The sequence below is a fragment of the Macrosteles quadrilineatus genome, unplaced genomic scaffold (assembly GCF_028750875.1).
Source record: "Macrosteles quadrilineatus isolate MER2022 unplaced genomic scaffold, UCM_ALF_1.0 Scaffold_2__2_contigs__length_208266976, whole genome shotgun sequence".
Lineage (NCBI taxonomy): Eukaryota > Metazoa > Arthropoda > Insecta > Hemiptera > Cicadellidae > Macrosteles > Macrosteles quadrilineatus.
Window position 1 is genome coordinate 92143932 of NW_026542595.1, and position 23122 is coordinate 92167053.

A 23122-nucleotide genomic window follows, 5' to 3' on the forward strand; every position below is an offset into this window, starting at 1 on the left:
ACAATTTACATTAATAATAAGTATAATTATTGATACGGTACACCCTCTTTTAATCAACCCTCCCAGGAATGGGCCTAGGTTGAATAAACTATAAATGTTAAGGAGAAAGGAAGGATACACAACTATCTCACATGACGAAAGAGTTCCAGGAAGTTATAAGTACACAAAAACTGATATTTTGCCCCTTTCAGAGGCTTCTTCATAGGTAGAATGGCAGTTACTGTTCTAGCACTGTTTTTCTTTTGTATACCGATACTTACTTTTAACCTCCTGGAACTATTTATTCAGGTGAGTTAGTTGTGTATCCTTCATTTCTCTTCAACAAGTTCTTAGAGCCAAGTAGCTTTTTTTATTCAAAAAATAACCAATAAATGGTCAGTTAAAACGGACAACTATGTAAATATGTAAAGACCTGTAAAATCTGAATTTTTTTATTTACATTATATCCAGTGGCGTGGTCGTAAATTTACTAGTGCAAGAACACTTGCCTTGGTCTCGGAATAAAACACAGGTCGTCTATTAAAATAGAAGAGTTTTGAAAAAAACTTTCCTCTACAGATAAGCCGGCGACTTATATTTTTTAGGGCAGGGTCAGTTAAAAAAGGGTCGAATGTACATACTTTTACTAATTAGACTCACTAACAAAAGTTAAATACTGTATTAACAATTTCAATAATTGTTTTACAAAATTCTGGCTTTAAAAGAATGTTAAGGTTAAAGAATTATTACAGTACAACTATTAAAACCAAATCAAGAATGAGTTTTTCCAAATTGTGGAAATAAAAACAAAATTTATATAATTGAAGCGCGAGATTGGAATGGACCTCTCAGAGTAGGGAATTAGAATCAAGGGAAAATGGTGGTTTTTTACTTAAAAGCACTAATTTTTTAAAAATTGATTGATTTAAGTTGCCTAGGTTGGGTAGCCTGAGTGGTGGCAGTACGCACCTGTTCCGTGGCCTGAGTTGTCGCTACCTTGTTGGCCAACAGACTCTTGATGAGAGAGGAGGGCCCTCCCGTCCCCTCCCCCCCACCACTGTCTAGCAGCGCCTGAGACAGGTGGGGGTGTGACGTCGCCTCACTTGGCTACCAACAACACAACTACTACAACATCTACAACAACTAGCCAAATAATAAATTAAACCCAGCGTTTGGATTGGTGGAATGTTTATCATTTTAAAATCATCGTCTAAGGTCTTAAAACAAGATCTGTCAGTGAATTAAGGTCTCCCATTGGGTTCCCAAAAAGCGTGACGGATACCTTAATTGATTTATTGATTGATACCAAAACCTATGTGGCCCAAATATGCCACAAATCCATGTCTAGTAAAATAAGTTGGCTTAATGAATATGTAAGTTTCCTACTAAGGGGAACATAATAAATTGCCGTTTTAAATAAGTTTTGAACAAATGTAATAAACGAGAAATTGTCCAAATAAAGCTAAAACATACTATAAACCCTTTGAGGTAGAATTTCTTTAAATTTTTTGGCCAGTATAGGTTGCCATTCGAGCAATCGGGAAAATGGCGCGTTTAGCGACCTGTACGACCTCAAAGATACAATTTTTTGATTTTTGATGATTTTTTATGAGTATAGGTCGCCATTTTTGAGCAGTCCGGAAAATGGCGGGCGGCAACCTATACTCGCCATTTGACCGCAAAGGGTTAATAGAAAAGTGTGAAAATATTTATACTAAACAATATAATTTTTGAATGTCAGACACAAACTGAACAACAAGATAAAGAGTAAAACATTGAATGGACTGGGCGTGTTAAGGAAGTACTTGTCGCCTATTGTGGCCAGTGCCGTAAGATAACATGGGGAGCGTATTTGTTGCCACAACCTAAAATCACTGCTGGACGCATTGGTTTTTCTGTAAAAAGGGGTCACGAGTGGCGTAGAGTAGCTGTAGCCTAAAATTCTTCTCTAGGGGAACATCGTACTGCGGTACTAGAATTTATAAGGAAAAACCCCACAGAATAACCGATTTCAAAACATAAGTTAATAGTTGTTCAAGGTTATATACCACAATTTTGCCCTGGGAAGGCAATTTAATAACATAAAGACAATCTTCAAAAGTAAAGTAGAAAAATCATAATACTCTACTATAATTAAAATAAAATACTACATTAAAATACAGACAATAACACAACTATGCATACCACCATGTATATTATTAAGAGATTAATTGAATTTGAAAATAGCTGGTTTGTATTAAATCCTAAATGGCTTTGCCCCCTATATTTTTGCTAAGATGAGGTTTTACTGTATCTTGTTAGTAATTCAAATTAAGAAAACCATTAGTGTTACAAGGTAGTTAGGGGGTGGAGGTATGTTTGAGGTATGCATAGTTGTGTGTACAACATCTACACCTACCTTGGTCTCTTTCTTGTTAGGGGTGGGAGCGCTCAGTTGAGCCTTAAGGATGGGAGAGGCGGGGGGTGGGGGAGGGGTTGGGGTTGGGGCTGGTCGTCCTCGCACCTGAATGCCTTCATAATACTGCAGTGAGTCCCCTGCAGGCCCTGGCTTGGGCCCCACACTGCCTCCAAACACAGACCTGTAAACAACCATTCATATAGTGAAGCTATATACATAGCTCTACAGAGTTGTATGTAGTGTGTCATTGACGCTTTAACAAGCATTTTATTACTTAGTGTGAGAAATATTACAGAAGAATCTAGATTATCCAATATAAAATGGCCGTGTCGAGTTCAAGTTGGCGAAAAGGTTGAATAACACAGTAAACAAAAACTTTTGTAAACACTTATCATAAAAAACTGATCATTCCCAACTCGAAAATAATTATCACTTAAAATAACAACAAGAAATATTTTTTTTTACCTCTAGACTAATGTCGGATTAGCAGGTTTTCACTGTAACTTCATTTATTACACATAATATGTGAACATTACCTGACACATCTAGGGAAGTGCAGGGGAGCTATGACACCGCGACGGCCGATCTTTGCACAGGAGTTGATGTACTGCTTGTACAGTTCACCCTGCTCGAGCTTGGCTCCACCGCTGGGCTCCAGAGTGGCTCGTAGCCAGGCCAGTGCGAACTGCTCGTTCTCCTGAGCCACCTGAGCCGTGGGCTGCTGAGCCACCATCACTCTGTGAGGCGTGGTGGCGACTACTGGTGTGACAGTGGTGGAGACAGGTCTAGCCACGGCAGGGGTGGGTGGTAGAGGCAAGGCTAGTGTGGAGTGACTGTGTGCCAGAGGTGTAGGAGGGACAGGCACCAGCTGAGCAGGGGCAGTCACTGTCTGAGGCCCTACAGGTCCTCCACTCACTGTCTCCACCACACGCATCAGGATACAAGCCTTGGGACCGTAGCTCTGGGCCTGCCAGACATCACAATAGCTGAGTCAACAATCATCCATAGACCTACCTTAATTTATCTATAGAAACCTTAGCAAGCTTTTTCAGAGATACTATAAGAGTACCAACTTTGGTTAATTTGAATGCTCGAAAAGCGTAGATATAAAGCTATTTTAGGTTTTTCTCTTGTTATTTTTACCTAATGACTGACAAAGTTTTTAAGGAGGTTATATAAAAATTACTAATAAATTGACTGAAAAAAATATTAGGGGATGCAACATTTATGCCCCAGAAACAAATTTAATAATAATGAATTGGGAATGGACAATTTACTCATAATAAATTTTACAGTTGGGCTAAATATGATGACAAATGTTCATAAATTTAACAAATAATATAAATTTCTTTTCATATCCCGGTTTCATTATAATACAATTCTTTATCAGCACAAGTACAAGCTAACACTAATCTCCTTAAACTAAAAAACCTACACAGATCAGAAAAAATATCTTGCAGACCAAGTGACTTCCTTTCCTTTCCTTAGTAACAACTAAAACATTTAAATATTTTATCAAAATCGGGGATACATTATAAGATTCTGTTGGATATCAGGGACATCAGGAATCCAACTTTAATTTTGAGGACTTTATTAGGAGATTGAGGATATCTTCGAGCTGAAGACACCATACTCTATAGTATTATTAAAATGAACCAAATACATACAAACATACCTATGTACACTACATTACTACTATACACATTACTACTTATATACACACATACCTCAACGGTGATGAGTGATACTAGTGTGTCGAGAGCACCGTGTACCCTGACAATAGAGTTGCAGGAACGTTCTCCCAAGGAACTGAGCGAGTACAGACATTCCAGGGTGTGGACTAGCAGCATAATGTCATGTAGGCTCAGGAACGAACATATCCTCTCGTAAACCTGCCACAACAAAGTGTTAATAAATCTAACAAAGGTAGGAAAACTAGTTAAGAAATGAGACACGTTTTGTGAAAGATTACAGAATAATCTATTTCATCTGGTCATCTCAGGACTGGATCCGTGTTCCAGTTAAATTAAGTCTGGACCAATGGGGAAGTTTGGATATCTTAAATGATAGACCTCAAAACCATTATCAGTACAATACAATTTTACTCTCCCAAAGATTTATATATGTAGAAAACAAAAATAAACAGCAATAAAATCCATACAGTGATAGCCAAACAGTGAGGTTCTTATTTATTTATGTTACCATAGTTAAGCAGCCCAGAGTTAGTATGACACAAAAGCGAATTCTCCTAACTAGGTATAGTAATTTGTACTAAGCTAGGCGCTACTAATAAGTCACAGGATAAAATTAACTCACCTTATCTTCTAAACACTTGAGTAACACTTCCTCATTCTTCTCATTTTGTCCTAATTTATTTAAAGTCTCGATACACGATAACACCACAAACCTATCTTGTGACTCGAGTCCCTTGTTAAGCACATTGAAAATATAATTCATGTAAGGTTCTCGGAGCACCACTTCACTGGCTATGTTGGTGAGCATGTCGAAGCCCATCTGCTGCAGATTGTTCCAGTGGGCGCCGCAGCACAGCAGAACGAATCTGAGGAACGTCGAGTGTTGTGCCAGGACGGGGATGTTGTCCTCCACGAAGGTGAGATTGCGTAGGATGTGAGCCACTTGTAGCACTCGCTGGCCGTAGTAGTCCTGAGTGCCGAGAGTGCGGCCCAGACAAAACAGTTCTAGATCCTCGGGCTCCAGTTTGAGTCCGGCCCTCTCCCCACTACCGCACTCCACCACACCTCCGTCACCCGCCACCTCCATCTGTAAGATATGGGAGTTAGATTTACAAACCTAGGATAGATATTGTGACATCAATTTTATTGTGCCTACCTATCATTCATTTATGGTTTTAGTAGTAATATGTTGGTAACTGAATCTAATTCTCACCATTGAATTATTACCCAATTCTTCATGGTTTTGGGGAAAAGAACTGGTGGAGGGAATTTATACTAAAATGTTGGTAAAAGTACTCTGGTAGCTAACAGGGATTTGGCTTATTGGCGACACTAATGGCTATTAAACTCTTGAGATTATGGCAAAATCCTCTTTTTTCCAATCACATATTTCTTAGCAATTGTAATTTTCTTATTAGACGTAACAATGTGAAAAGAGAACCGATGGAACCAAGAACAGAGAACTGATTTTGGTCAGGAATTGTTCCTGGTGCTGACCTAGAAAATGTGGTAGGTACAGACACACACATCACAGTTTTCAGTTTGCGCAACACGAGAAATTTCTCTTAAAATTACACTTTGTACCATCAGGGGTACTGTACAATAATGTTGTGACAGATATACCTCGCCAGCTGGAGTCTCGCTCTCCTCACTACTCTCGCCAGACGCTGGCTGCCGCACAAAGCGAGACTCATCCATCAACGGCCGCAGGTCCAGGTTGGCCAACACGTCAGGCCAGAAGTGTGTTGTGGAATGTCCTCTCACTCGGCTGTATGATTCCAAAAACAACTCCCGGGTTGAACCTGTCACAGACAACAATATAAGAATGAGATGCACCGAGAAAGTACTAGTGCTAAACTGCAATCTTACCACGGTGCTTCCAGATAATGTTGGATACAACCTTGCTGCTTATTGATACAGTACTGTGTTCATTGTATATTTTACCTCCAATAAATAAGAACATAAAGTGACAAATATGTTCCTACAGCATCTATTTTTACAAAGTGAAAATAAAACTGTACTAAGCTTAACATAAACAAAATTAACTGATATATTATGGTGTGGAAATTTGCCCAGTGGTCTAGTGGAGCGAGCTGCTTCTTCCAAAAATTCTAAAAATCGAAGACGACCTTTTTCTCCAAGATGGTGGTAAACATTTCCGCACTGGACAACTTACAACTATGCTACAGGTGTTTCCTTTAACTTGAAGAGACATTTTTAGTTCACTATGAACCACTATAAATTTTTAATTTAAACCTGATGTAATTAGCGTGTTTGTTTACCGTGATTGTAGACAGCAGCGTGGGCACACAAGTAGGTGACCAGCCGAGGGTGTTTGTCCACTCTCAGCTGGTGTTTGCCTTCGTTGCTCAGCAAGGTGCAGACGTTGATGGCAAAGTCTTGTTCATTGGGCAGTGGAGAGGTGAGAGACAGAGCGAGTCTGTCGTACTCTGAGGCCTTGTACAACTCCGTAGACAAGCAGTTGTACGAACGAGTGTTTTCTGAAACAAAAACACTAGGTTACAGCCACAATCTACAGGTTGGATTAGTTCCAGGGCCTAGCTAAGGTAATTTAAAACTGCCTATGACCATACTTGTTAGAAAACCTTTGGGAGCGAGCTGGTCTAGTGGTAGAGTGCGGGACTTTGGTCTCTGAGGTCCTGGATTCAAATCCCGCCAAATCACCAATGGATTGTATCAAAGTGTGAATGCCGCAACCCCTAGGTCGAGCCTGAAGTAATGTGAAAAAAACGATCGTGGGCTAGTGCCTAGTGTCGTAGGGGGAAAAGTGTAAGAAAACCCCAACGTTTACTTAAAAATTTCAATTTAAGTATAGGTTGTAGTCAATGGAGTACTACAACACAGAGAAAGTTTGCATGACGTCCTAGATTCATGTTTTTTGTTTCCCAGATAGTTGGACTAAGTGCAATGTAAATAATATTTTATACTCCTCTGAGGTCAGACCTATAGCCATCCACTTTAAGATACTGTAGTAGACATCCTTTACAGAATTATTGATAAAACAGCTGAAGCCAATCATCCAATTTCTGTCATTATGAAAAAAAGAAAACATAGTTGATTGAGTCACCTGCAGAGTGTGCTAAGCATAATAATGTTGTCAACAATTGAGTCCTTAAAATTTGGCTTTGTTAAAAAAAATCAACGTATTCAACAGATATCAGTTTTTTACCTCATTGCACATTGCAAGAGATTCAATTCTGGTATTTTCTAGAAAAAAGTCGCTGTAATTATAATGGAGATTAATTAAGACCTTTAATACGATTGCAGGTATTTTAAGCCGAACATGAATAAAGATGAGTGTTGAGACCCTCGATAACAAGCCTGCTAAGTACCCACATGTTATTACAAACCTATACACAGAGGTTAGCCTTTAGCTAGTCATTATTGATTCCCATGAGAGACTTGGCAAGTTGGGTTACTTGTCACAATCTTCATGATACAATCTTGTTTGCTGTCTTCTTGAGAAGACCCAAATCAACGACTTTAATTTAGTGCTCTAAAAATAGCTACACCGCATGTCTAGTGCTATCAGCAGTGGTATGGCAGGGTGCAGGGTGCAGGGTGTAGGGTGTAGCGGGGTCAGCGACCCAGGACGGGGTGGGGTGTCGGTGTTATCAGCAGCCAGGGCCAGAGACTCAAGGCCGCCGCCGCTCTGTGTTGTGAATGAACGTGTCTGAGTGTGAGTGCGCAGACAGCAGACGACGCTAGGCGCGAGGTGCGTACCTCACACACAGACACAACAGTAGTAGACAGTCGGAGTTCGGAGTCAGAGGCGCTATCAGTAGAGAGAGAGGCTGCCGCGGCAACGGTGCGACTCAGCATCCCCGAGCTGACCAAACGATTGTGCAAAACCCTCAACTGAATACCAAGTCCGACATTACCCAAGGACATTTATGAAAACAATTTTTTTTAATCACCCGGTTAAAATCATAATACAACACCTTTCACATGGAAATCATCTTGGTTTTCCCCCCACAAAACAAACTTCAAGAACATGATTTTATACAATTTATAACATTACATACAATTATGTATTCCAGTATATTATATTTGTAAGTCCACACACAAGTACATGTAGAACTTTCGTTTTGGTTGATGGTGTTATTTATTCTTCACAAGTAATTATTTAATGCCTTGTTTTGCAGTAAAAACTAGATTTTTATGGTTTGGATATTACATGAAATACCATGAAAAATGTGTGTTCAATACTTCAGTATGTGTATAAAACAGCTATTTATAGCCAATAATTTGAAGACATTTAGTGGGCATAAAATTTTTTACAACTTCTACCCAACCCGCTAACAGTTTTAGCGATTGATAGGATAATGTTTGTTATTAATTTTTACATTAAGGAATATAATAAGCTGGGCTGATTCGTTTCGACTACCGAGACCTAAGATTTTGTTGTTAACAAGACGCAAATTCACGATCAATGTAAAAAATGTTTATTCTAACTACATATATCTTTTTGACAAATTGTACAGTTTTTGACCGTGTAACAATAATAACTATATTGCAAACTAGTTCAGAGAGAAAATTACAATTTTAACAAATGGCAACTGAGTCTGAAATCTATAATTTACACAATTTAACAACGAAATACAACTCGACTACCTCAACAATAAATTAATCCATTTTGTATTTACGACGGTATTACAAAACGTAATTTGTTGCCATGAGGTAATCTCTAGCTCATAACAATAACATTAGAGCGAGATGCCGCGAAGACGGAAATAACTAATGGAAAGTCCAATAACACATATCAGTGACGTGTGTGTGTGAGAGTGTAAACATAACACACCACGGCAGATCAATGTGGGAGAGTGGTGGGGGTGTTGATGTAGATGCGCTGTTGTACGCCCGGCCGACCTTTACTTCAGTTTAACCTTTGTTTTATTGCTAAAATAGCTTTGAACGAAAATACAACCTATCGATCCATCCTTTGGGTCATTCCCAGTATACAAATGGTCAAATGAACTGGAAAAGATGGGTACAAATTAGTTTACATCACTCATAATTTGGGGGGAGGGGAGGTTGCCGCTTTTAGCCATTTGAAGAAGCGAAGCCTTCAACGAAACCCAAGCGTGTGTTTAATCCATCGATGTATATACTGTATTATAATATCGATGGTTTAATCCTCCTAGGGCCTAGTCTGTTTGAAGTAAAGTATAAAACGGCCCTGGGGACGTCTAGCATGTCAAGACACAGAAAACATAGAGTAGTATGTTTTCTGTGGTTAAAACGTTTGAACTCGTAACTCACTTTCAAACTCATGAGCTGAAAAATCGTGACTATGTATTCTCGTAAGCTATAATCAGAATACTGTACTTTATCCTGACACAAAAAATATCCAGAGATTCCTCTTGTGAATGTGGGAATATCGAAAATTTAAGGATTCTTTATCGTGTTTTTCGAATTTCAAGCTCCTTTATGAGTTACACCATCAACACCAAGATTATTAAATTCTTGGATGAAGATTGCGATCTTCATCTATAGTTTGTCGTGATTTCACTACTGTTGTTGGTCTTGGTGATAAAATACTAATACAACAATTAAAATATGTCATTAAGTGCAGGAAATCTTTTACTGTATGATTTTCTTAGAACTTTTTTATATCTATATTAATTTTATGTTGGGAAACTCCAATTATACAGTGTAAATTATAACACCTGCAAAAAATATATAAAATTTTTGCTAGAAATAAACAAATATCGAAGGGTTCTTGCACTTATTTATGTTTAACAGGGCAGTTCAATATTTATGAAATATTGCATCATTTTAAAATATTTCTCTGCTGCTAAATGTTTATACTGTGTCGACAGCAAGCGCGCAACACTAGAAAGAAGGGAAACACTGGTTGCATAGCAACAGTCACAGCTGTATCTGTTGTACGCTGCTACAGTACTATCACTACGATACACTACACCTAAACTCAGCCAAACACAAATACAGAACCAATATACATGCAATGCACAACAATAAAATACTTCCTATGGTTAAATTATTGTTGGCAACTTCTAAATCACCGGTTAGAAGAACATTCAAATGCTCCAGGCTGGTATGAAAACATTCTACAATAATATTGTAATATATAATTTTCAAAATACAAAATAACCTATTGTTTTAAGTGAGAAGAGGAGGTTTGAGAGGCGGTGGCGGCGGTTAGTGCTATTGATTGTTGCAGCGCGCGCTACTTCCCCCGCCCCTCTACAGCTACAGCTCACATCCGGTAAAGCGACAACCGGTTTCCGGAATGGGCCATTTCCATTAGCCAGGCCACCTAGAGCAGCGTAACTGTAGACTGTTGTACAGCTAATGGCAAGAAATTACTGATTATAAATAAAATAAACTCTAAACTATACCAAACAAGCACAAGTGTTCCTTAATTTTTGTTTCTCAAAGTAAAATAAGAGTAAATTATCTCACTAACTTACATTACGAGCAACAATAGTATTATCACAAAACATACAAAAAGTTAACATTTTATGTTACATATTTTTGTGAAAATTAAATTTGTACATTGCATTACATACTTGTGTATTTAGAGAAATTTTAAACTGTAATTTTTATCATACTTTAATTCAACGACAAGTGTTACACTAAACTATCTGGTAATAATTATATTAGTTGTTAGTTAGTGAATTAATTTAGTTTATGCTGTCGACGAATAGAAATGTATTGGCATTTTCACAGATCCAAAGTAACCCGAAAGATAGACTGTTAAAAAAATATCTGTCTGTGTGCTGACTCTTCAAGGACATTGTAATTTCATAGACACATTTTAAGTATAAGAGATCTTAATTTAAGACAAAACTAATGTTTCAATAATTTCTATAATAATACAGGAATGAGTAACGTAATTATTAAGTTTTTTGGCTTACTCTTTTTCTTTGAAGTTAAAGCCATTTCAAAATAGCATTTTCTGCAATCACACAGAACGCTTCACAGAATAATTGAGTTATGCAGGTGTGTTACTAATTTTGATCAAATTTAGTTTGTTAGAAAGTTTACTAAAAATAGTGAACAGTTACTGATCTCATTGTTTCAGTTTAATAATTTTTTTATACACACCAGATTAATTTTCAATTAAAGAAATAAAATCACCTTTGAGGAACATTGTTCCAAACCAATAAAATATTTTTAGATATGTCAGAGTTTGGAACTGTACCTCTCACACACTGAAGTTTGAAGTGCTAACCTCTGGGCTACCAACACACCTTAATAATTAATTCATCATGTATTGTACCATTGATTTTTCTTTTATATTGTCAAACAAAATGTCGCAATATAAAATTTTTTTTTAGATTTAAATTAGATTTCTTTTCAATCTTAGTTTGTAAAATTAGTTCCTAAATTGAATTACTCTACGACTACAACACTACCAAAGCATTTAGATATAAATATTAACATCAGTGTAGGTAGAATCCTTACCACCAACTACATAATGTAAATATGGCGAGTTCAAAGTAACCACTCACTGAACACAATAATGCAGATTTAAAATTCAAATAGGTATGCAGAACAAGAGGGCTAATGAAGTCATGTTGGAATCACTTGGAGAAACAAGCTACAGAAAGAGCTTTTGCTATAAATAAGCGTTACAAAGAATGCTTGAGAGCCAAATTGCATGGGAGAGCCAAACACTTATTGGGGGCGAAACAAAAAGCCAAACATTGCCAACTAGGTGACTTGTGTTCATAACTGAAACAATTCTATCCTCTTGACTGTATAGGAGGTCTAGCCATGTATGAATCTCAAGTAGTGTTCAGGTCTAGTGAAGCAAGCAACAATGTATCACCTTGAAGTGGTGAGAGACATGCAATTAACACTCTCATAACTCGATTAGCTTCTACCTAATTTTTTCTCCCAAGAAATTCTAGCTTGTTGCCCGATGAAACGACCTAACCTTTAAGTTGAGGATTTGAAAATAATTATTATCTTCAATTTAGGTTCTTCTTTCTTCCCCCACAATTAACACCAGGCAATGAGTACCATTGAAATTGCATTATATCTCTGTGTATGTTACTCAAAACTAGTTATGTTTAGAATACAATTTGATAAATTTCAAGCCTGCCTAAAGTCAAAAACCTTTTAATCCCCTACAACAGGAAATATTTTTGAGCCAATGTAGATGTAGGTGACCCTCAAAACAGCAGGTGACAAAGATGCATAAACTTAGTACAGTAGAACCCAGGGTAACCGAATTCGGGTTAACCGAAACAGTTCCATAAAATAATACAGGGCTAAAATATAAGTAATATGTAATGTAAATGCTTTAGTAACTTCAGTTATTTAATTTAACGTATTTTCTAACCCATTGTAACATTTCTGTAGCTGAAATAAAACACTGTATTATATAGACATTGTTTCTAAATTCATTTTTCCTACACCGTGGTAACACACAAGCAATTTTTAACATATGACGGGTCAATTAAAAAATTGGTTATCCGAAATAGCTCTCCCCCCTTTTTTTTTGTTGATCGGGGTTCTTCCACAGAAAACACACTACTATAACCCAGAATGCCAACCGCATGGTAAAAATCGTTAAGTACTTTGAGAGAGCTTTGCCTGTCAGTTCGTAGGCAGCACCACCAGCGTTGCAATGTACTCAGCAACATGGATGGGTTGTTTTCTGTTGGAAAGTTAATAAAACACAAGACAATCCTGTTGTCTGCCTTTATAAAGGTGGAACACTCTAAAACATTCATGTATAGTGTTTGCGAACTCTGATCGACATGTGTGAGTGTGTATACAGTGCAGCCTGAACAAGCGGTTCACAATGGTTATCTCATGTAACCTTAAGATAGACATTTGTTGGTTCTGCTCTACAATTTATACTACATTGGTGTCTCGATTATCGGATCTTCAGTTATTCAACCATTCAATTCCTGAAGACTACCAAGTAGAGTGAAATCCATCAAACTACATATCCATTCTGTTTCTGTTTGGTATGACAACACACCATAATGTGAAAGTTATAACCGGTGGTGGTTCCAGGACCTTGTCAAGGGGGAGCTACCGGAAACAGCCCTCAGACAGGGGGGAGGGGTCCTTCCATGGAAAGTCTGGTGTTTTTAAAGCAGTTTGGCGACTTTCTAAAGCCATGTTTAATGTCTATAACCGTGTACAAAAACCTCCTTTGACTTTTATGGCAAAATGTACGTTTAAATTTATTTTTTCAGGGTCTGAGGTTTTAGGCTCTGTAGCCCCCCCCCCCACCCCTCAATGGAGCCTCCATTGGTTGGGCAAGTGGAGAGCAAGCAGTCCAGGGTCATAAACTGTCAAAACCGTCAGGTAGACCGATTGCCTTTGGAATCCCCAGAGCGTAAGAGTGATTCAGGGGAGAGGTATTGGTGGAAGGGGTGTAGTGGGCAGGATGTAACAGAGACCGGGTACAGTTTCTTAACTGGACAACCCAAATATCGATTGAAAATATTGATTCAATTAGTAAAGAATCGGCATTGCAAGTAGGCCATAGGTATGGACGACTGGACAAGCCAGCCCCTTAGGAGAGAGTACCCAGTGAAATTCCTTCATCCAGGTTGGAGGGTGTTCAGCTCTGCGAGAGGTTGTAGTGTGCCATCAATCTCTCATCTGCCTGTGGCTATGGTTCTATGGGCTTCGGCCTGCTTGTTGTGTGCAACCGGCATTAAGTGTAGCAAATCCTCGACTTTGGAAGTAGCCTTTTCCTGGGAGGTGAAAATGGGCGAGTACCCGTAAGCTCACGGGGACACTCTAGGGGAACGGAACTTTCCGAAGTGTGAGGCCAACAGATGGTGGTCACACTCCATCATCTTATCCCTGTCTCTGGGCTTGGTTCTCGAGAGTGTGGGGGGTTCTCCCTGGAACCTCAATTGAGTTAAGGGTGTCGCCACCTTTGGTGGATAGGTTCATCCGGGTGGGTCCCACTTCTATACCTGCCTCCTTTTGGGAAACCCTGATGGCCTGGCAGTGATGTTGGGTTAGATGGGCAAACAAACTAGATCGGGTGCTGGGATCAAGCCCGCTCGGGGTATCTGGGGATCTATCGATCTGGTTATCCCCTGGTTTCCCAGAGAATAGGTTGGCCTCGATCGGGTAGTGGTGCAAACAGGTGGTCCCCTTCCTCCTGGCTATGTTGGCGGGTCCGGCCTATCAGGGATTGGATAGGTCCCGAGTGTTGCTTGCACTGTGTTGCGTTCAGGGCATTCCATTATGGTCCTTTAGGGTTTCGGCCCTGGTGGAACCCATTTGGAGTGTACGTGCGACCGAGTAACCGGTATCCCTGGTTAGGATTGAGGGCTAACCCTCATTCCGAAGGGTTGCTTCGGCAGCCAGTGAGCTTGATGGCCTTAAGCCATCCACCCCATGGTGTGTCAAGGTTGTTGCGTAAACTTCAGCCGACACTATGGGGCAGGGGTTAAGTTTAGTTATACCGGGTAGCCGTCGGGGGGTTTTGGCTCCTTCGACAAAGAAATGAAATTAATGAATGCCTATGTATACTCCTGCCTATGACTTAAGGCTCCTGCACTTAATTTGGTTGTTTTACCTTATCAATACCGATACCACAAAGGTCATCAAAACCTCAAAGCTGAATATCTTTCTGATACCACTCATATCTGATTCACAGTTTGAACAGGAGACATGTAGCTGAGTGAGCAAGTATGGCTATACCGAGTTACAGGAGTGGTAGAGACTCTACTGTATTTAGTAAACAAATTGTCATAAGCAGATATATAATGTAAAAAAAAATAATAAAATAAAAAAAACTGAAATAATTGTTGTACTTACCATTGACATTGTGCTGACTGTAGTTGTAAGTGAGAGGAACTGAGTGAAGAGCCCTGGCTGACCAGCGTCGATGGCGATTGTCTTCATCATCATCATTGGCCCTCTCTCCAACTTCACCCAAATAGTGAACCTTCTCGTACCTATCCAGGTATCTGCAACAAACATTTACATGGTCACTTTTCATGGAACGTATTGACCAGGAAACATTTAAACTGTGTACCACCTTTTCATGGAAAATTTTACTTGTGGACAACCATACTACCTACCCTTCTCATAAAATAACACATTGATGATGACAACTGAACTGCAATTTCAAGGCACATAATGGCCAGGGGTACTGGAATGAACGAGTATGACTGTACCATCCATTTCATGAAACCTTAGGTAACAGCTGCAACTTACATGAAACATAAAAGCCATGGGGGCCTTGGAAGTTATTGAAAAGAAATTAGTTTGGCTTATACAGTAAACCCTCAATAACTCGACACTAGGTAACTGACAGGGTGCATCCAAGAAACCCATTTTTTCTGGACATTTAGTTTTAATTGATGAATATTCAACATTTCTTTAAACATTGCTTATGCAAAAAAGTCAAAGTATTCGTTTAAGTAGTAAATTTATAAGTAAAAATTTGTTTATTGTGTATTATTTTTTTACTCATTAACATTTTAAATGTTCTGGATGACTTGACAGCCCCCAAATTCGACAACCTCTGGGTCCACAAATTGTCGAATTAGTGAGGTTGTACTTAAGTATTTTTTTCCCCACACATCCATTCTCTGAAGCTGAGGGTAGCTAGGCTGGCAGGTATCTATAATTGCTAAGGGTGAATTGATTGTTTACATCATCCGGCAACTTCTTGGGATACCTAATTACATTCAGGCGGCTCTGGTGTTTACCCCCGTTGCGCGATGGGACGGTCCTGGTGCTGATGCTGCCGGGCGCCGGCGAGTCAGCGACAGCGAGTGTCCGGAAGTAGAGTGAGCAGTGAGCAAGTACGGCACGGTAGTGGTAGTGTAGTGTAGTGTGTAGCGTAGTGGCGGTGCGTGGCGGAGTGGTGGGGAGAGTTCATTCACAACTTGAGAGTGAGAGGGAGGGGGAGGGAGTCTGATAGCGACCAAGCGACCTTGGCTTATCGGTCACCGGCGACGACGACCCCGAGCGGCGCGACCGGTGACCGGCGTCTGTCCTGTATAACCATCCTGTAGCTGGAGGCGCCAAAGAGTCTAAGGGGGTGGCGGTGATAGAAGACGAGGTATCACCTTATCAATCATCCCTAGGGTAGTGCATCATAGGGGGAGCGCGTAGTTACGGTTCCGGAGGTCCCAGGTTCAAGTCAAGCCAATCACTAACGCCGCAACTTTCTGGGCCTAGCCTGGACCAATGTGTAAAACAGCCCCGAGCTAGAGCCCATTTTCCTAGGATCAGAAGTGAGAGAAAGTCATAAAAATGTATCATAACTTTTAGCGTCACTAAGAAATGGCCACTGGCTCATAAAAAAAAAACAAGTATAAAATGTTGTGCACTAAGTCTTTTACAACAATAGGTGTCAAGATTCGGACAGGGATGGCCAGCAGAAGCTAGAATCTACAAGAACTAATAACACTACGTTGTATCAGCAGTGGACGATGCTAGGATACAATGTTTGGTAAATTGTCGCTTGATAAGATTGTGAGGTATAGTAGTCAGAACAATCTATGCGGTTTTGAAACCTCGAATACATTCTATCTCAAGTTTGAAGACGACTAGTACATCATCCAATTGATGACAATGAAAAACAAACCTTGTAACGTCACTATTGTACAGTACAGTAATATGAATTTCAGTATCAATTTATCTACCACAATTTGGTCTCACAACATATTTTAAAAGTCTGTCCATCTCAGATTCTCTTGGAAAGATGTTCGGGGTTTCCCCTCTTGAAAAGATCTCGGATTTCCCATGAGGTAGTAACGCTACAAACACACCATCACTCAACTAGTAGTGATTTATAGGCTAGCACGATCAATACATAGGACTGGAGAAACTTGAAGGGGTAGTCGGATTGGACTGACCACCAACAGTATCATTTGTAGGCCTACGATATGCAAGCACGCCATAAAACAGTCTGGCCTGGTCGCTGCAAGCCGCACTTAACTAGGCCATTACATGGAATTGCGTCACCTTCAACTACAAACTTGCCTACGAGCCACATTGCGAATAAACCTTCTTGGGTCAATACGAACAGGTTGTCTACCGACCTATCGTATTATTTTCCGTCAAACGAAAATGATCGGAAAACTGTTCAATTTTACGGCTTAAGGAACGCGAAGTATTCTGATGGTTAAATAATGAAAGCCTGAATGCCTGAATAAGCTAAAAACTAGCCACAATCGGCTTTAAGTACTAAAACTATAAAATTCCGATTGTTATGACGACTTGTCTGGTAATAAAGTTAATAATAGCTTACTCGCCTTGTGATTAGAAGATACTATCAGTATATTACAACTACTATCGATATCACTACTAGTAACATAACGAAGACGACACGTCATGGTACAATACAAGGCAAATACTGATATCCAAAACATTAGTTAGATTAACATGATGAAAACGAAATATCTGATAAGGTTGCTAGTAAAACTTCAACATTGCACTATTACTGGCTATAGCGACTGGTTATAGATTGTGGAGGTTTGAATTGAATGCATTTATTTTACGAGATAAAAAAACAAATAACGACCAATGATAAGCCTTTCCATTGTACATACTTCGGCCACAAATCGTATTGCATAGCAAAGATGTATCACATTACAAACAAATTTACAGTAGTAACATTCTGCCAACAAAACTCCCCAATTAAAATCCAATTTTCCTGTACAAACGTCTACAGAGTGTGTCAATGTTATGGAATCACTTAGCTAAGATTGTTGTAAGGAGTGTAACAGTGTAAATGTGGACGTAAGAAACTGCTTGTGTGGGTGGGAGCGGAGAGGGGGAGGGAGGATCAATAGAGCTGGGCTGGAAACGCCCGCGTCCACAACAACACCCGGCACTGGCACTGGCACTCGGCACGACAAAAATATACCATACAACTGCTACCAGGCTATTTACAGTTACGTGTAGAGATAATTTATCTTACATACTGTAAAAAACCATTTAAATGTTCGACAATTGTAGAAAAGTATTGTTTCATCATTGTGTAGTACGCTGGGTTTAATTGAGCATGTTGGAAAACTTTCAAAAGTAATTAATCACGAATAAACAATATAATAAACAATTAAAAGTGAACCATCCTAAAACTACTACATTATTTGTAGACTTTTGACTTTATGATAAAAATCCCAAGTTATTTTGCACCGTGTTAAGAGTTTATGTGAATAGTATACCAGTATACCGTACTTAAATTGCAATCACGGGTATTAGAACAGTCTATAATAATATAATTTCTTCTTACCGTTTACGCAATCAGGGGCTATACTTCACTACGGCCTTTTCGGAGATAACTCCATCTTCAGGTGCGTTGTACACGAAAAGTAACAAGACTATAGTTTAGTGTACCACTACGCACCTGAAGATTTATCTCCGAAAAGGTCATACATCTGCCACACTCAAGAACCAGAAATGTCTGTTACAATATTCGCACAAGTCGGAAATAAAAGGTAAACAAGACAATCGACACATTCTGTTGTGAGATACTCGAGTAGTGATACAGCTTTATCTTTTCCCATTACAGACAGCGTGAAATATTTAATATTCCTGTTCTCAGTTAGAATTAAGAAGTGGTAAAGATAATCGATGCCCAGAAGTGAAGGGATCTAGTTAACACATTTAGCGACTAGTGGAGAGTTTCATTTACCTGAGGTATATCTGTTTGAGGGCGACGGAACTGTTGACGCAGTTCTTGGGTACGTTGAAGTTGTCCAGTACAGCATCCCACTCGTTGCGACTGTTCACCTACAACAAACAGACAATATATTGAGGACATCGCATCTGCAGTACAAAATAACATGTAGCCTACACAAACACAAAACATCTGGAGGTCCTACAACTGCACAAGTCAATAAGAAATTGCCGACCTTTGAATGACACAAATAGACATTCCTCTTGTTTTAAGTTGTCCCCAGTTTTAAAATAAAAATCGCCGTAGTTGATGTGAGCCACCGACAGGTTGTGCTGATGTAAATTACTGATTTGTGCTGAATACACGAAGTTTTCACCAGGTCAAACTGATGTAACGTCCTACTGCGAACTATAGCAACTATTATGACTTATTACCTATGTCAGCGTGCACAAATAAGGTAAAAAACAGAATTCTCGACACTAACGTATTCTGTGACTGGCCCACACAATTATGATCTTTTTTGTACAAAATTCGTGACAGCTGGCCCTACTTTAGTGTCAAATAGTCAATGTTATTGCTGAGTATTCTAATCTGTTACTCCACGTTGTTTCGTGAACGATTTACTGAGTAGGCTCCAACGAACATAGTAATGGAGGATTTAATGGCGGTTGTTATAAAGGAATTGATGACATTTCCGTATTTTTTTACACAAGTCTCAAAACTAAACAGTTTTAACAGTTTTTGTTGACGTGTCCAAGTATTGCATATTGCATTTGTTTTTAATCGGAAAATTGTAACACGGTAAAATGTTAGAATACATCGGTTTATCGGTTTATCGGACCAAATGTCGATCGGATGCTATAGTAGATGACAATTAGTGTTTATTAAATGAAGACAACCATTTAAACCACTTACTGTAGATTTTAATCACAATCGATTCACCAACCCATTATATTCAATAGTTTGGATTTGTTTTTACACAACGAAGACACAAAACCATTGCATGTCTGCCATATTTCCCGATTTTTAGGTGTATTACCACAATTTCTTTGTGTAATAACAAAGCTATTTCATAACTACATAGGCCTACTTCTCCAGATTTCGATTTGTGAACATAATAAATTTTACAATCGACGATTAAATTACTCACGTATACATTAAAGTTCTCGTTGTTTGATTCAGATTATATATATTTAAACAATATATTTTACTCGAACAGATAGTAAACAAGAATTGTAAGCGCTGTACGGCTGTACTCGGTGCCGAGGCGCAGAGGCACATTAGCTTCGGTTTATTGGCAGCAATTCAACACGCTGACGTAAACCCCGGTGTGTTAAATGTGAGAACATCTCTCTGCTGCAACAACTGACACAACACTGTACGTTTACGTTCACTATAAACCTATACTCCGTCCACAAAACTTAGGCGGTTTCCTGGGTTCTCCCACCATTGTTTAGCTGAATGTCAAAAATATCAGCTGATCAGTTGTTAGCTGTTGTTTCACAAGGTTAGGTTAATGGGGTGAGGTGGAGGGGATGCAATAGCTTCCCATCGAACCGCATAAATTTTGCGAGCAGACTATAGTCAATAGTGCATCCGTTGAACAAGGACATTGAGAAATAATAATGTATATCAAATAGTGTTAGTGTGACTGTGATTTATACAAGACGATCAATGTGAATGTATCGAGGAGGAGATGTAGGACGAGATACCCGAGACTAACCACACACGTCTGCGGTTGTGGAGACCCCGACCACAACACACACAAGCAGTTCTCAGAGGAGGCCCAGCAGTTCTCAGACTATTGCAATTCTTTGCATTCAGACCATGAATGACAGGAAAACTGGAGTAGAACCTTGATAACAAGACTCTCATGAGGATTATAAAATAAGTCTGGTTATCAAGGATGACTTCTAAAATTGAGGTTTGTAATAACAACATGTTAGAGGTAAAACAAATTCAAGGGGGTTTGAAAAATATACTTGTTATCAAGAGTGACTTGTTATCGAGGGTCTTCTTATTGAGGTACCACTGTGGATCTCAGCTATAACATGTCCACAGTATATACTATGAGATGATAATCATTGGCGGAAGAACTTATCTTCCTTCAAATAGTATACATAATAATAGAGTTTAGATGCTATTTCATACGTTTAGCCATCAGTCTAAATTATGGTGAGTAGACTACAAGATCAGGACTAAGGAAAAGCGGTAAAACTACATGGTGTATGTGAACCAAAAATTGCACTGAACTAGGAATCAGATAGTCCTTTCTATGGTCTGTGGCCAAAAATGGCAACTCACTGGCTTCTCGCCCTGATCCTCGATCCAATGTTAATGTTATGTGACGATCCCACACTAAACCATATTTCGAGGTATCTAGCTTTCTAATAATATAGCGCGGGTCTTCATTCCGCGAGGTCCTGGATTCAAATACCGCCAATCACCAAGGGACATTATCCAAATGATAATGTCACGACCCTCTATGCCTATCCTCTGGGCGATTCCGGGCTAGAGCCTTGCATCCTATGTAGACGAGGAAGTCATGTCACCTTTCGGCTCAATTTCCACTAATCGGATGCCCTTTTCGAGGTTAAGTATGGCTATTGTACACGACGCTGATTTGGGTAGTTTATTATTTACACTTTAGAGGGTATTTTCACCCAACACATGAGGGTAGTAACTTAACACTTCCTCTCAGCTCTCAGCAACTGACCCATCGCCCTGTACCAGGTCGCGCTGCCTCTCCACTGACCAATGACCTTGTGTTATCACAGAGCCAGGGCCGGGGCCGAGGACGGGACGCGCGGACGCTGACTCAGGTGGTGGGGGGTGACGTAACAGTCAGCTGATCTAGACACCGTGGCGCCTAAACGGGTTGTTTACACTGGCGTTGCATCCCTGCACCCGTCCCGGCCGCATAGCAACACACTACACGGGCCCGGCCGCGGCGCTACATACGTGATAATAGTGGTAAAACTTGTTTTGAAGATAAGATTCTTATATTTTATCAACACACGTAAAAACCCATAAGATAAGTTACTTTTATTTTAATGCAAAATACAAACAAAAACGGTACCAACAATGCCCCAAAACAAGAATCAACATACATTAAAACATTATAGGAATTGTAATTAAAACAACTCAAAAATCTATATTTATGGGGATGAACATCTCTAATTCAAAGAATATCTTCGATTACGAAAGTTGTTACGAAAACTGTCTATGTATTCAAGGGAACTTGGGTTGCATTAACTTGATCGACAGTCAAAGATCGAAGTTGATTGACTTTGGACCTTTGACTAAGGAAAGTAGAATATACCCCAACCCCATGTTAAAGTTTTACACAATTTCAGGATAAAAAACATCAAAAATGTAACTTTAGTAGCAGCTCAGCATGTGAGCGGTCATTGAATGTAGACTTGTGTTTGACTTCTTGAGTCAAAATTAGCGACAGCTGGTTGATAAATGTCATCTCTAGCTTCAGTATTCAATCAATGCTTTTGGTGCATGGTTACCTTTCATTACTACAATATCTGTCCTTGTTTGGATGACATTTACGCTCGGTGACGTAGCTATTCTCACATCTCCAACTACAGACAATAAATTTGTGTTGGTTATTATTTAAAGTTGGCATTTCTATGCACTGTACTGCCCACTACACAAGGGCCAAGTTAATGTTGGCACCTCGTTCTCGTTGGTTATTCAATTGGCTTCGCGTCTTCTGCTTTCTCTCTCTGCTTTCACTAAACTCTCGCGCTTATTTCCTTTGCCGCGCTCCTAAAATAAACAAGCGTGCTCTCGACCGCGTTCCTGTTGGTCGAAATGTCCATTGGATTAGTTAAATAATATTAAATAACGGTATTAGTTAAATGTACAATTAGGTTGTATTGTCAATACCATATTCGAACGGAATACATTATTTAGAAGCAGAATAAAATCACTAGTAATGCTTCAAATCTACCAAAGTACCGCACAATGCACAGACAATGCATTGTTCTAACACGTGCTATTTAAATACTTCAACTAACTGCTGTAAGTTGGATTTTAAAATAGACATCTTTCTGATTGTGAACGCGATTAAAACGAATAAAACCAATTTAGATATCTATCCCAACGTAACGATTAATATGTGTTATAACTGTCGACAGCTAACATTAAAGCTATTCTTAACATATTGTTGATGGTCTCAACCAACCAAATAAACAACAGGGTCACTCGAAACATTGTTTAACAAACCGAGGTTTCAAGAAATGTTCAGTGATAACAACATTTACCAACAAAGAGGCATGATTAGCGCTGACATGAAAGGCTCGAGCTAATGTGAAGGCGACATTTGCTCATTCGGGGCACTTACAAAAGGCATTTCAACGACCGCCTGCTAGCCTTGAGCCGCTTAAAAAAGGACACATAAATAATTAAACTGACGCCAGTTAT

The 23122-nt window shown here is 39.3% G+C and overlaps 1 protein-coding gene across 12 annotated transcripts in view; it reads right to left on the minus strand.

Annotated features, from left to right (window-relative positions):
- LOC128985688 (AT-rich interactive domain-containing protein 2) overlaps nt 1–23122 on the minus strand; it is a 55520-nt gene that overhangs the window by 13799 nt on the left and 18599 nt on the right. For 8 of the 12 annotated variants that reach the window (XM_054405464.1, XM_054405469.1, XM_054405462.1 and 5 more), the window contains exons 3-11: nt 18701–18798; nt 14863–15014; nt 6354–6572; nt 5695–5873; nt 4694–5158; nt 4105–4269; nt 2914–3344; nt 2378–2558; nt 949–1086 (exon numbers count right to left, since the gene is read on the minus strand). In XM_054405464.1, the coding sequence (XP_054261439.1) occupies nt 949–1086; nt 2378–2558; nt 2914–3344; nt 4105–4269; nt 4694–5158; nt 5695–5873; nt 6354–6572; nt 14863–15014; nt 18701–18798 (2028 nt within the window). The remainder of the gene's footprint in view (nt 1–948; nt 1087–2377; nt 2559–2913; nt 3345–4104; nt 4270–4693; nt 5159–5694; nt 5874–6353; nt 6573–14862; nt 15015–18700; nt 18799–23122) is intronic. The other 4 variants (XM_054405472.1, XM_054405463.1, XM_054405470.1 and 1 more) reach the window with 3 other exon arrangements.